The sequence below is a fragment of the Acinonyx jubatus genome, chromosome D1 (assembly GCF_027475565.1).
Source record: "Acinonyx jubatus isolate Ajub_Pintada_27869175 chromosome D1, VMU_Ajub_asm_v1.0, whole genome shotgun sequence".
NCBI lineage: Eukaryota > Metazoa > Chordata > Mammalia > Carnivora > Felidae > Acinonyx > Acinonyx jubatus.
Genome location: NC_069390.1, coordinates 47,512,553 through 47,526,955, shown reverse-complemented (window position 1 = coordinate 47,526,955; position 14,403 = coordinate 47,512,553). Strand labels below are relative to the sequence as shown.

Here is a 14,403-nt window from a genome sequence, read left to right as displayed (position 1 = left end):
AGTACAGGGTGTCCTTTCAGGGAAAGACTCGGTGTCTGAAAACCAAACCATGTCTTTGGCCTGATTCCTGATCAGAAGTGAGGAAACTCATTCTTGATTGAGTTCATTTCTTTTTTTTTTTTTTTAATTTTTTTTTCAACGTTTATTTTTGGGACAGAGAGAGACAGAACATGAACGGGGGACGGGCAGAGAGAGAGGGAGACACAGAATCGGAAACACGCTCCAGGCTCTGAGCCATCAGCCCAGAGCCTGACGTGGGGCTCGAACTCACGGACTGCGAGATCGTGACCTGGCTGAAGTCGGACGCTTAACCGACTGCGCCACCCAGGCGCCCTGATTGAGTTCATTTCAATCCTTCTACTTTGAGACAAGATTTTATAAAGGTCCTCGCCCAAGAACCCTCCCTAGACATCCAAACATCAAATAATGTTTGGGTATTATCCCAGGTCCCTTTTTCTTCATGCTCTGAAATCCACCTTTATTCTTACTCCAGGAGATGCTATAAGTGGACAGATGGTTTTTGGGAGCTCCACAGCACTTAGATTAGGAAGATGGAGGTGGACCAAAATGTTCAGAGTTATTCCATTCCTGTAGTCCATCTTTTGCTTCATTCATTTAAATATCTACTGAGTACTGACTAAGTCACAGGCACCTTGCAATGTGCTAGGGATACATCAGATGATTAAAAAAAAAAAAGCATTTTTCAACATGAGCTTAGCGGGAGAGAATGCCCCAAAAGAGGAAGGAAAAAAATATGTAGTTAATTATAGATTGTGATAACTTTTATGAAAGAAACAAACTCTGTGGTGCAGAAAACAATAAGGGGAGGATATTCTTAGATTGAATGCTCATAAAAGACCTCTCTGAGGTGGAGTAACTGAAACACAGACCTGAAAGGTGAAAAGTCAGCCATATCTGTAGCAGAGGGGAGATCATCCTCGGGGGAGGTTGCAGGATATGTGCAGACCCTGAGACACAAAAGATGCAAAGATATTTGAAGAACTAAAAAGAGGCAATGAGGCAGGAGTTAGCTTTTGGACAAGATAAATTTTCCATGCCAGTGAAGTATCCAGGTGGAGATGTCAAGTAGGTAGTTGGATATACCAAAGTGAGTTGGAGAAGAGCTCTAGAGGCTAGAGATACCGTTTGGTGTCATCAGAATATAGATGACATTTAAAGCCAGGGGAATGGATAAGATTGTCTAGGGAGACAGTATGAGGAAACATGAGAAGAGGACCCAGAACCAAGCTCTGAGCAGCTCTGCTGTTAGCTCAGGTGGAGAAAGAACCTACAGAGGAGACTGAGGAGTAGCAGCCAGAGAGGTAAGTGGAAACCAGAAGAGTTGTGAAGTCCTGGGAACCAAGAGAGGAGAGCATGTCAAGGAGGAAGAGTTAAGTGTGTCACACATTCACTTCTGAGAGTCCACGTCAGATGAGTCCAGAAAAAGTGATTATTAGATTTGATAATATGGAGGTCAAGAGGAGCTTCAGTGAAATGATAGGAGCCAAAGACAGATTGAAATGACGAGAAAGAGGAAGATCTAGACACAATAATTTGATTGGAAAGGAGAGTAAAAGAGTGTGTTGTGAAGATACATTGCTGAAGAAGTGGGTCAAGGGATGAAAGCACATTTGAATTTGGATATAAATGTTCCAGTTGAAGGGATGAGAGAAAGAGGATGACCAAAGGAACAAATTATTTGAAAAGAGAGGTAGGAAAGACCTACCTTAGAAAGGTAGATAAACTTTCCTCCAAAGGGAGGAAAGAGATTGAAGATGGTGGGCTGGGGATCTGGTGAAGGAAGAGGAGAGGGTTCCTATCTAATAGCTTAAATTTTCTCTATAAAATGTAAGTAAGACAAGGTCATATGCTGAGAGTGAGTGGCAGAGAGGCCTAAGAACGTTTGAGAAGAGAGGAGAAGGTATGAATGAGTCATGTGAGAAGGAGGAAAACAAATATGCTAGAAAATCATAGTAGGATGGCTGGCAGTGCTAGAAGTCCATTTGAAGTATGGGAGCATGAGTTTAAAGGAAGTATCCTGATGGCCATGCCTCCCCTATAAATCCTGCAGCCCACCTACATGTCTGAAATCCCAATGGGAGTCATGTCTTGGAGGAGCCCTCAAACAAGGCAAAACAGTGAGCTGAGCTTTTCAGCCAGGACTCTGAAAGACCGCAGCTGCTATCTGCCCGCACCTCTCAGATAGGCTTTACGAGCGAGCCTTATATTTTCTCATTCTTGGCATCAGTTTCCCACCTCAGTTTTCCTCAGACCTTGTAAAATTTACATTTCATCAGGATGGAAACCAAAACCCATTGTGAACAAGAAAGATAACACTCTAAAAATATCAGCTATTCATAACATTTCTCCTTTTGCAAATTACATTATCCACTCCCTTCCATGTGACCTTTGCCTAATGTGCAGTTTCCTATTTGTGCAAATGATTGGAACAGAGAAGAAAAACATAGTTACAGCCAAGGGCAGGGAAAGCAATTCTTTTATGAAATATATTTATATATTAGAAATGAAATAGCGATATCAGGCTTTTAATTTCTTTTACCTGCTGCTGACAACCCAAGAGGTTAGTGACAAACATGCATGAAGGAGGATAGTGGAGTGTAGAGGAAAAGAACCTACATGAGGCAAACATGGGTTCAAATTCCAGCTCCAATATATGCAAATTCTTAACTCTTACTGAACTTTAGATTCTTCAACTGTAAAATGAGGATAATATTATATGTACCTGATGATAGTAGGATAGGAATTAGTGAAGAAACGGAAGGGGCACCTGGCTCAGTGAATTAAGTGTCTGACTCTTGGTTTTGGCTCAGGTCATGATCTCACCACTCACGAGTTCAGGCCCTGCATTGGACTCTACACTGACACTGTGGAGCCTGCTTGGGATTCCTTCTCCCTCTCTCTCTGCCCTTCCCCCACTCACTCTGTCTCTCTGTCTCAAAAATAAATAAACATTAAAAAAAAGAAATATAAGTAAATTTTTTGGAATATGTTACTCAACTGATATTTATTATCATCATCATCATGATCACAATTAGTTATGTAACAAATTTATTGGTAAATTTTGGGAGCAATCTGAGGTTCTTTCAAACCTGATCCATAAAAATATCCAAGCTGATAAATACCAGGTGATTATTTACATCTTTAATGGAGAGCTTGATTTATATTACTCTGACATTTCAGAATCAAAGGAATTCAAACTTTCACTGTCCTCAGGTCACTGCTCTCTGGAGACTAAATCTTTTCCCTGGTAGATCCAGGAAACCCATTTCAGTGACCCTTTAAACATATGGGTCTTCTGTCCAGAGTTCAACTGACCCAGGTTGAGTTGATCACCCTGTCTGACTCAGCTCACTTCTGGGGCTTTAGTTCTTAACATGCTTTTACATACATCCTCTCACTTGACCCTCTCAATGATAAGAGCTAACATTTATCTTATGTATCAGGCTCTGTGGTAAGATTTCACTTAAGATTCATGAATGACCCATGAGATAGGTAATACTATGGTTCTCAGTTTGACAGGTGAGGAAACCAAGGCTCAGAGAGGTTAAATCACCAGCTCAAGATTACACAACCAGTGTGTGGTAAAGCTTGAATTTGACCCTGTGCAGCCTGACACCTGGCAAATGACTTGTGTAAGTTCACATTATTGGTGGTTAGTGGGCCTGGCTGGGAATCTCACTTTGGTCTTCTAAATTCATGTCAAGGTGCATTTCCCACAACTTCTTGAGCTCTCCCTTTCAATAGAAGTATTTTTCTGGGGCTCTGAGTGGTGTGTGAGGTTTCACGATCCCTGCTGAGTGAAGCTATTCTTGCCCTTACGCTGGGTCATGGCTTAAGACACTGCCCTTCTTTTAAAGGGCGCTTGTTTACCCATGTGAGATGGGTTGGGAGAGGCTTTGTTTTAATAATGGACATTGAGTGGGAAGTAGGGGAAACACACAATATGTAAAATGTTTGTTATTATCTCTAGACTCTTAGACTGAGCTAATCATTCCTTACATATCTTCTCTAACTACCTGGAGGTTTCTTGCTGTGTATCTTTAAGACTCAGATCAAATACCGTCTCCTCTGTGGAAGCTTTGCCAGTGTTTTCACCTCTCCTGTATCTTCTGTTTAAAGGTGATCTCTCCTTTCCTCTATGTCCTCATGGTACTTCTGTTACAGCATAACTCAGAAAGAGGGCATTTTTATGTTTTATATACATGTCCATCCTCCATATGACTGGGATCACAGGGAGAGAGACTGCACTTGAATTATAATGGTGCTTAGCATACAGTAAGTGCCTTTAAGTGTTTGTTGAGTTACACTGGCTTCACTGTGGCTTATCCAATCTGCCTATTAATCTTGTAAAATGGGCAGGTACTTTCTGTAAATGGCTATTTCCTGAGAACCCAGTGTTTGGATTGAGCCGAAGGAATCTCTATTCATGGCTGTAAACTTGGAGCTGAGCACAGCCTGTGCCCACCCTAGAGATTTCTGGGCCAAACACTCATGGATCTTGGCATCTATTCCCAGCCTGAATTCTTGCATGCTTTCTCTCTGGGATGATTCATTAAAATGAGGCTCATTGTTTTCTCATGTCCACTGGGTCAAAAATGTTTGTCATTGTGCTCAGTTCTCAGTAATGCGAGGGCCTCTTTAGTCAAAACGTATTGTTTAACTGGGAGGTATGTGGTAAACAATATTTGAAAGTGAATGCAATTCTTTCCAGTGGACAGATCTTACCTTTTTGGGTTCAGTGATGTCTCTAAGCCACTCCCATTGCCATGACCCTCTCAGACAAGCTCAGCCAGGGAAACTAAGCTAGAAGACCTTCCTTATTCCTGTTACTCAGTCCCAGATTCCTGGGGTACAATACTAGTTGATGGAGGGCCAGTTCATTCCAGAATACTATCAGCAAAGGGGAGTTGTTTACTATACATATTTGATGTCATATAGAGCCTTTAAGCAATTTACCCTGGCTGCTTCAAAAATGTGGAAAAGTATTTATTTTAGAGATTATAGTGAATATTTCTCTGTGATATATCATTATAATGACTCTTTTTATGAAACTAATGCCATATATCATTCACATCCATGATTTTTCTAATCCCTCAGTGAACTGCTCTGTGTACACTCTCTGCTCTCACCCCACACTACTCCATGGCCAGCCAGTCATCAGGTCATTCACAGTAGCTCACAAGGCTTCTTATAAAAATAGCCTTTAAATGCATCCTGTTGTCTCCAGTCATACTGAACTTCTTTCCATTCTTCTAGTTGGAAGGTCTATTAAGAGGTTAAAAGCATGAGTTCTGCTATCTACTCAGGCAAGTGATTTCTCTGTTTCAGTTGCCACATCTGTAAAATAGGGATAGTATATCTACCTCAGGGGTGTATTGTAAAGATTAAATGAGATCATTGATGTAAAGCAACTAGAATAGGACTTGGCATAAAGTAAGCATGCTGTAAATAATAATAGTAATTATCACCACCATCATTATTATAATTCCTTGACTACTCCATTTCTTGCCTCAGAGCCTGGAACATTGTTAAACTCCAGTTCACTTGGTTAAACTACATAGCCTTCAGGTTTAAAGGCTTTTACTTTATTTTTTTAATTAATTAATTAATTAATTAATTAATTAATTTTTAAATTTTTAATTAAATTTGTTTTTTAATTTACATCCAAGTTAGTTAGCATATAGTGCAACAATAATTTCAGGAGTAGATTCCTTAGTGCTCCTTACTCATTTAGCCCATCCCCCCTCCCACACCCCCTCCTGTAACTCTCTGTTTGTTCTCCATATTTATGAGTCTCTTCTGTTTTGTCCCCTCGCTGTTTTTATGTTATTTTTGCTTCCCTTCCCTTGTGTTCATCTGATCTGTGTCTTAGAGTCCTCATATGAGTGAAGTCATATGATATTTGTCTTTCTCTGACTGACCAATTTTGCTTAGCATAATACCCTCTAGTTCCATCCACATATTTGTGAATAGCAAGATTTCATTCTTTTTGATTGCTGAGTAATACTCCATTGTATATATATACCACATCTTCTTTATCCATTCATCCATTAATGGACATTTGGGCTTTTTCCATACTTTGGCTATTATTGATAGTGCTGCTATAAACATTGGGGTGCATGTGCCCCTTTGAAACAAAAGGCCTTCACTTTAAAAGTACATTCCTAGAGGAAACATTTTCTGAGGCTCACCTCCCCCCACCTATAGGAAATCTGGGTTAAGGCACTCATTGTGTGTTGTTGCCTTAGCAACCTGTACTTCCTTATGGTATCACATTGTATTATACTGGGCTGTTTCCCATATGCCTTTCCCATTAGACTGTGAGCTTCTGAGTGCATTCTAGATGCTTAGACCTTGGTGATTAATTGTTGAGGATGACAGAATAAAAGTCTATGAATAAATAGCTCTTCCTACTTGGGGAACTCATTGTGAGCTTTATTCTGTTTTCTGTTTTAATCTTTAAGATTAACTTTAAATATTGCTCTCTATATCTTCCTCTAATTCTACAGGTTTCTAGACTTTTGTTGAGTGAAGAACAATTTACTATGAGGTGACCTACAAAAACAACACTCAGAATTCTCTCAAATCACATTGGTCAGTGCAATCAGCTCTCAGATATTTGCTTGAGAAGCAGCCACAGGTAATTTCATCTTCTTATCATTTTTCACCTGCTTAGTCACTTCCCTTCCTGCTTAGTTAGTTACTGTATACTTAGGGAAATGTGAAATCACTTTAAATCAAGCTCATTGTAACAATCTAGGAAACAATGTATATTTACTTATAATGTATTTTTTTTCTCTTTAACACTATGGAGAAGGTAGCTAGAATTGACTGTACTTGTGTTAGAATAGAAGATATGAACTTATTTTCAGTCACAGATTGCCTCATTGTTAGCCTGTTGGCAATCTATTAATGTTTCTAGTTTCATGAATTCAGATGGAAACCACTTAGCACCTTTTATAAATCTAGAGCAGAAAAGCTATTGTTAGTCTTGAATCCCTCCTCTTTGAATATGTCCTCCCCTTTTTGCAGCCATCCTTATAGGCTGGGTATATCCCCAATAGCCACAGCATGGGTAATATATCATGGTGGTCTCTTTGGATAGAAAAGGGTGAACTGTAGATACCTTCCTGGAGCTTATTGCTTGACTTGTCTCTATCCTCACCCTTGGAACGGTGATGCCACTACTGATCCTCATCCTGTTGTCATTTCTGATTTGGGGCTGATGCTTTGCTGTCCTTAATTTCCATCTCACTTTCTCCTACCAAGGATAGCTCAGATACTTGATGATCCCCACTGCCTCAGACCAAAGCTCTCAGCTGGCCTGAGCAATAGTTCTACAGAGTCCAGGTCCTGATCCATCATGATTAGAGTCTGTTTCGAAGAGTTAGGACATAGATCTTTTGCCTTGGTTGATTCTGTAGGCTAAGAATGGAGAGCCTTATTGGTGACTCTTCTGGAGAAGGGGTTTGTGTATCCAAAGGCAGGATTGGAAGGGAGAATTTTAGTGTGCTTTTCACTCAGGGAATCAAGTGACCATTTTTGGAGAGATTCAGAGATCATGGAGTAGACATTATGACTCTACGGACTTGATAAGTTTCTGTAACCTTGGTTACTTCCACATGGTTGTTAGTTTGTCACCCCTTTTTAATTTCTTTGTAATTATCAAGAAGCCAAGGAAACAAAGAAAGAAACAAAAGTACCCTGTGCAACATGAAGGAACGGTAAGCTTATACAGGGTGAGGTATCAAAGTGAGGAGTTCCTAGACAAACTTCAAGACTAAAGTGGGATGAGTCATTATGGAGTGATAGGTTGGTGGTTGCATATACTGAGAGGTGAGCAAAATAGACTGATTCTGGGAGTGGGGAGCTTGGGAGGTTATCTATAATGAAAAGGGGCCCAACATAGACTTTCCTTGCCAAGTCAAGCAAAACTATTCTAACAGCAATGAAAAATGAAGGACTAAAGCTGTCTTAAGGCAAAGAAGAAGGAAGAATAAAGGTGTATGTTCTACCAAGTGAGAAAAGACACGAGGGAAAATTCTGAGAGGTGACAGCTGTGATCCAGATGTTTTCTAGCAAGCAAATGAAAGAATTTGAAAAGCAAGTTATAAACTCTTCTGAGTGTGTAGAAACAGCCTGCCTTGCTCTGGCTGAGGATGAAAAGACCTGAAAATTGCATAGATGCCTAGAAAAATTAAGCAGAGCAGACACTATTCATTGCCAATCCAGAACTCACTCTCCTATCTGCTTCCTAACAGCCATGTGATTTTGCTCAGGAATTTACTGTTCTTCACAGAGCCATCTTGCTTCATGGGAAACTGACCCTCTGTCCCCATCTCCAGGGCACCATTTAAGCCCATGATGACAATCCCATTCCCAAAGCCTGTGTTTGGTTTAGGAAGGAACCATGTTCCAAATTTACTAAGGAAGACTTAAAAAATGTTTCTGGGTTTGTCCATAAAAAAGAAGCATGAGAAGAGATAGTCCTGTTATTCTTTTCATGTCTGGATGGAATACCTGAAAATAGTAGCCATTTGCCACAAGCAAATGTTGCTGATGAAGTCAACATACAAAGTGAGCAGAAGCAAGGAAATTGTAGAGGCCGAGCTGGGGCCCTGCTGTACTACACCTGGAAATGATCTACCTCTGGACTTACTTTTTAAGCCTCTTTGAGTTGGGACTTTCTTGTATCCATAGCCCAAAGAATTCTAACCAACAGAGAAGGTTTCCATCTCCTCTGGGCTCTTCTGAGATCGAGATACACTTGGACTCAGCTATAGCATGTTCCTGGTCCAGATTGCAAACTGACTCTGAAATCTTTGTGAGTCTCAGAGTCCCACTCAGTTCCCTTAGAACTTAATTTGCTTTCCATCACTTTTTAAGAGTAAAGTATGGGAGGAAAGGTGAGTTAGGAAAAATTTCCTCAGAGATCCCCAAAGAGGAAAATCAACAAACTTACTTTTCCAAAAGTGCAGGCAGTGCTGAGGTGGCAGGTAGGTTGCCTTTCCCATTGGTTGATTCTGACTGAATGAAAAATAGGAGACAGGCAATTGAAGATCAGCTAGGAAGGAAGAAGCCAGAGCTGCTAGGTCTCTGATAATGCTGGGAAGGGGTTGCTGCCGTCCCACCTCTTCCCCTGCTTTCTAATCTGCATCAAGCCCAAACATTGGGCTCCATTCCTTAGTGCCCCCTGAGGCCCATGCAACTTGCACCTTTTACTTCCCCTCTTCCAAGTTTTCATGAGTGAAGAATTTACATCTTGAGGCTCCCTTCTGGAGGGGAGCCATCCAGTTCTTAGACGGTTGTTTACTGACTTGGACTGAATATCAGCAGGTCTCCTACCAAACACAGGCCCATCACTGCCCTGGAGATGTAGCTCCAAGCACAATCCTCAGGAGATCCCTGTCATTCCTAAAACCCCAAGCCATCAGAAATGTCTTTATAATAAATTCCACAGGACTACCACATTGTTTTGTTGTAATGGATTTGAGTTAAGAAATGGTTTTCAAATCTGGCTGCACCTTAGAATCCCCTGGGGGAGATTTTTTTAAAGTACTGATCCAATTCAGAATCTTGGGATGAGGCCTGGGCAATGTTTTAGAAGTACCTTCTGTGATTTTAACACATATCCCTGGTTGCCAACTTTTAGCCTAAAGGAATACACAGTTGACCTTTAAAAAACACGGGTTTGAACTACTCAGGCCCACTTACACAGATTTTTTTTTTCTATAGATACAGTACAGTACTATAAATGTATTTTCTCTTCCTTATGATTTTCTTAACATTTTCTTTTCTCTAGCTCACTTTATTATAAGAATACAGTATATAATACATATAACGTGCAAAATATGTGTTAATTGACTTTTTATGCTATTGGTAATTATGGCTTCGGATCATCAGTAGTTTTGTGGGGATCAAAAGTTATATGCGGGTTTTTAACTGCTTGGGGGTGGGTGTCCCTAACCCCTGCATTTTTCAAGGGTCAACTGTATATTTAGAAAACATATTCTTACATTTAGTATAGTACCAGAAATAGGTCTATTAAACACACTAACTGGCCCTCCCTAAGCTCCTTTAAAAAAAATTTTTTTTAGGTTGCTTTGTTTTAATGGGTGATTTGGGAGTTTAGGTTAGTTTCATAGATGATTGAAAAAGAGGTGAAAGAAGCTACTGCTACCTATTGGCTCAAAAGAGCTCGAATCTATTTTATCTATTGCTTACACAATCAGATTGCTGCCTTATAGAGTAGTGCTAGGCATGGACACAGAATAGAGAAGCAACTGAAGAAAGAATTAGAAGAGTTTGACATAATATTAGCCAGATCCACAAAAGCCTGGGATGTAGAAAATATTTTGTTATATAGGAACTGTGTATGTTTAAAACAACTGAAATGAATTTTTTCCTGATTAGTAGCAATATATTCTTATTATAGAGGTATAAAAAGGCATTGAGAAGAAAATAAAAATCACTTGTGGTTTTATCATTGCCCAGAGATAACAAGTATTAATAGTCTTACAGAATTCACTATCTCTACACATAGAAAATATACTTCTTTAAAAAACCCCTACAAAACAGAATTCTACTGTATATACTGTTTTTAAATTCCTTTTTATTAATAATAAATTATGGACATTTTCCATGTCATTTTTGACTGCATAGGAACCCCTTTTAGGGCCAAGTATATTTAATCAATCTCTTATTAAATGGGCATTCCAGTAGTTTCATTTCTTTTTTTTATATTAAATATAATTTATTGTCAAATTGATTTCCATGCAACACCCAGTGCTCATCCCAACAGATGCCTCAATGCCCATCATCCACTTTCTCCTCTCCCCCACCCCCCTTCAACCCTCAGTTTGTTCTCAGTATTTAAGAGTCTCTTATGGTTTGCCTCCTTCCCTCCCTCTCTGTAACTTTTTTTTTTTTTTTTTGCCCCTTCCCCTCAGTAGTTTCATTTCTTAATGCTGCAAAGAATTGATGTAGGATAACATTGGGTTTAAGAACTCAGGCCCTGGAATTAGAAAGCCTAGGGTTAAAAGCTCAGCTCTAACACTTATTACACAATGAAACCTTCAGGTATTTAAACCCATTGCAGAATGGAAGAAAAACATCATGCCCACTTTAGAGGATTGTGGCTTAAACATGGAAAGAAATATGATTTGCAAAGAATACTCTTTGAGCAGCCAGCATCTTGCTCAAGGATACCGAGTCTTCTACTCAGGGCAGTGGAAGACATGGGACGTGGTCTATATTGAGCTTTTTAGCCCATAATCTAGAATCAGTGCTGGGAATTTCCTCTCCTTTTTGATCCTGTTGCCACGTAGGCCACTCCCCATAGTAGTGACCCTAAGGGAGAGGTTAAAGAGGGTTGGGAGGTGGGCATCATTATACTCACCAGGGCTGGTAAGGAGGGGATGGGTGATGAGCTGGAAGATTGGCCAGGCATGTTCAGGGCATTAAACTTGGGAACCACTGCAACACTGACCCTCCGACGGGGCATGTTCTGTGGGAAGAGAAGTGACCAGGCCCACTGTCATGGAGGGAACAGCATCCACAGTTCAAAAGGCCTGGAAAATTCCTACTAGTTCCTAATGCTGTAATTACATTCACTGGACATTTTGGCTTTGGGGTGGTGATGGTGTTGGGGCTTGGTGTGGAAAGAGTGGCCAAAGTTGACCCAAGTTTTCTGTTAGTGGTGAGTGATTTCTCAACATGTTCTTATTTTAGATTATATCCTGAAGAAATGGAAAAGAAATGACCCCCAGTCTGGATAACATCCCGGATAGTGTGTGAAAAGTCTAGGAATACCAAGGTTTATGCATCATTTCGTATTCATTTGGGGGATGGTACAGTCAGAGAAACCATGAGCAAGAGAAGGTTGAAGGATGAACTAGCAAGTGTGGTAAACTGAATTAGAGACCCTGTCCAGAGGTTCTCTGGCACCTGTAGATCCAAGCATGAATGACTTTCTGGGTGACTGTGGCAACGTCTCTTGTAATCCCCTTGGGAGCCCTGGTATTCCTTGAACATGCATACCTTTCCCAGTGTGAGGGACATGGACCGCGCTGTTCGAGGGACCCCATCTTCTGCAGCAAGAGGGAACAGAGAAGAGAAGTCAGGTAAGTTTTCAGAGTAGGCTCCAGCAGAAAATGGGTAGCCAGAAACTAAGCTGAGATATCAGTTTATCAGAACTGTCCCTCAAGGAATAGTTTAAGAGCCTAAGTGATGGGAACACTGAGTTTGACACTACCCCCTGAGACAATTATCTGTAGAGTGGGACTTTTCTGGACAGAATTTTTATCCTAACTCCTCTGGGCACTATGAGAAGCCCATCTTGGACCTCTGATATCCACCTGACACCGCTGCACAGTCTCTGGTAATGCCCTGATGAGTATGTGAAAAACTACTCATAGCGATACCAAGGCTTTGGGGTTATTTCTTGCTCATTTAAGGGACATACAGTCAGTGAAATTATGAGCAAGGAAGGTGTGGTATCAGTAAATAATGGAAAATTGTTGACAAAGTGGTTTTAATAAGTCATCTATAAAAAATTTGGAACAAAGGAAACCAGCACCCTGTATTTTCATCTCCTTAGTACATACATTAGATGATATATTTTATATAAAATGTTTTCTACCACATCTGGATAATACTGCCACCAGAAAACACTAATATGTGCAGAGAAATGTTTTTGAAAGCTCAATTCAGTGTCAGTTTGACCAATATTATCTAGCTTGTATATCTGTTTGTCCCTCATATCCATGTATTTTAGGTATGTCTCTTAAAAAGCACATTTCCCCCCTTGTTTTTCTATTTACCTCACTTCATTAATTTTTTTTTTACTTACCACCCCTTCCAGCCTGCACATTGGTGTAGAAGTTATGCATTTTAGTTCTAATCTTTAATGTACCCACTTAAATTTGTAACATATTATGTGACTTTATATTTATGTATGTATGTATGTATGTATGTATTTATTTATTTATTTATTTATGAGAGAGTACAAGCAGGGGAGAGGGGCAGAGGGAGAGAGAAAGAGAATCTTAAGCAGACTCGATGCATAGCACAGAGCCTGATGAGGGGTTCAATCCTATGACCCTGAGCTCATGACCTGAGCCAAAATCAAGAGTCAGATGCATCACTGACTGAGCCACCCAGGCGCCCTCATATTATATGACTTTAAATTTTTAAATTAATCATGATTTCTATTCTTTTCCTAATTAGACCTTAAAACAATAACTCCCTCAAATTTCAAATTATGTTGCTTTTTAGTAGTTTTGTTTACTTTGTTTTTGTAATCCCATATTATTATGATTATCGTTTTCAATACGGAATGCTTGTTTAGATTTACGCCCATTTACAAATGTCTGATCACCATTACCTCTTGCATCCTCCTCCTTTCTTTTGATCTTGATTTTATTCTTTCCTAAGCACACCCTTTAGTTATTCTTTTGGCAAGGGTCTGTAATAGGTAAACTTTCTGAGTTGTTGTCTCAAAATATCTTCACCAGGCCTGTAGGCTTGCATCATAGTTTAGCTGGCCCTGTTTTCTCTAGGTGGACAGTTGTTTCTCTCAGCTCCTTGAAGACTTTTACTTCATTGTCTTTTGGTACCACCATTGCTATTCAGAATTATCTGTCTTTTGTAAATCCTCTGTCTTTTCTCTCTGGTTATTTTTAAAATTTTTTACTTCATCTTCTATGTGTTTTTATCTCTTCTGCTTGGAATTCACTGTGCTTTCTTAATCCAATGGTTCATGTCTTTCTTTAGTTCCAAAAAACTCTCAGATTCTGGAAAACCTTTTTGCATACTTTCTCTCTCCCATTCTCCCCTTGTGGCTCTGCTAATAAGGGTATTTGGAACTTTCTCATTTTATACTCTGTATCCCATATTTTATAATATCTTATAACTTTTTTTAGTATTTTTAAAAGGAAATATAAGTTTATTGAACATACCACAAAGGAGTTGTGGACAGGACAACAGAGGAGAGGCTGTCTGCCTTCTTTTATATTTTTGATTAATTTATCCCTCTGAACTGCACTTGGGTAACTTCTTCAAATCTATCTTCAGTTAACTAATCTTTGTCCTCAACTGTGCCCAGTCTGATTTAAATGTTGTACCAATAAACTAGGTTATGCTACCATAATAAACAACCCCAAAGTCTTAGTGGCTTATAACAATAAAAATTTATTTGTTTATGTTCATTTGCTTCTGAGTTGGCAGAAGGCTCTGCTCTGCATTTCCTCACTCTGCATTTCCTCAGACTAACGGAGCTTCTACTATTCTGGAGCAGTGATGGTTGTCATGTGAGGAAGAAGAAATATAAGGCAAATTACACACTAGTTTCTTAAAGACCTCAGCTCAAAGGTGACACATATC

At 39.7% G+C, this 14,403-nt stretch overlaps 1 protein-coding gene and 1 long non-coding RNA gene across 17 annotated transcripts in view; one reads left to right on the top strand and one right to left on the bottom strand.

The window, feature by feature from the left end:
* Positions 1-14,403, top strand: part of LOC113603477 (uncharacterized) — a 204,133-nt gene that overhangs the window by 52,502 nt on the left and 137,228 nt on the right. Inside the window, exons 3-4 of one of the 2 annotated variants that reach the window (XR_008290469.1) lie at positions 6,531-6,661; positions 11,752-12,143. This is a non-coding gene — a long non-coding RNA (uncharacterized LOC113603477). The remainder of the gene's footprint in view (positions 1-6,530; positions 6,662-11,751; positions 12,144-14,403) is intronic. The other variant, XR_003425081.2, reaches the window with a different exon arrangement.
* IRAG1 (inositol 1,4,5-triphosphate receptor associated 1) overlaps positions 1-14,403 on the bottom strand; it is a 120,291-nt gene that overhangs the window by 10,294 nt on the left and 95,594 nt on the right. For 11 of the 15 annotated variants that reach the window (XM_027073146.2, XM_027073153.2, XM_027073147.2 and 8 more), the window contains 4 exons: positions 12,061-12,110; positions 11,420-11,527; positions 8,984-9,048; positions 891-968 (listed from right to left, as the gene is read on the bottom strand). In XM_027073146.2, the coding sequence (XP_026928947.1) occupies positions 891-968; positions 8,984-9,048; positions 11,420-11,527; positions 12,061-12,110 (301 nt within the window). The remainder of the gene's footprint in view (positions 1-890; positions 969-8,983; positions 9,049-11,419; positions 11,528-12,060; positions 12,111-14,403) is intronic. The other 4 variants (XM_027073152.2, XM_027073150.2, XM_027073148.2 and 1 more) reach the window with 2 other exon arrangements.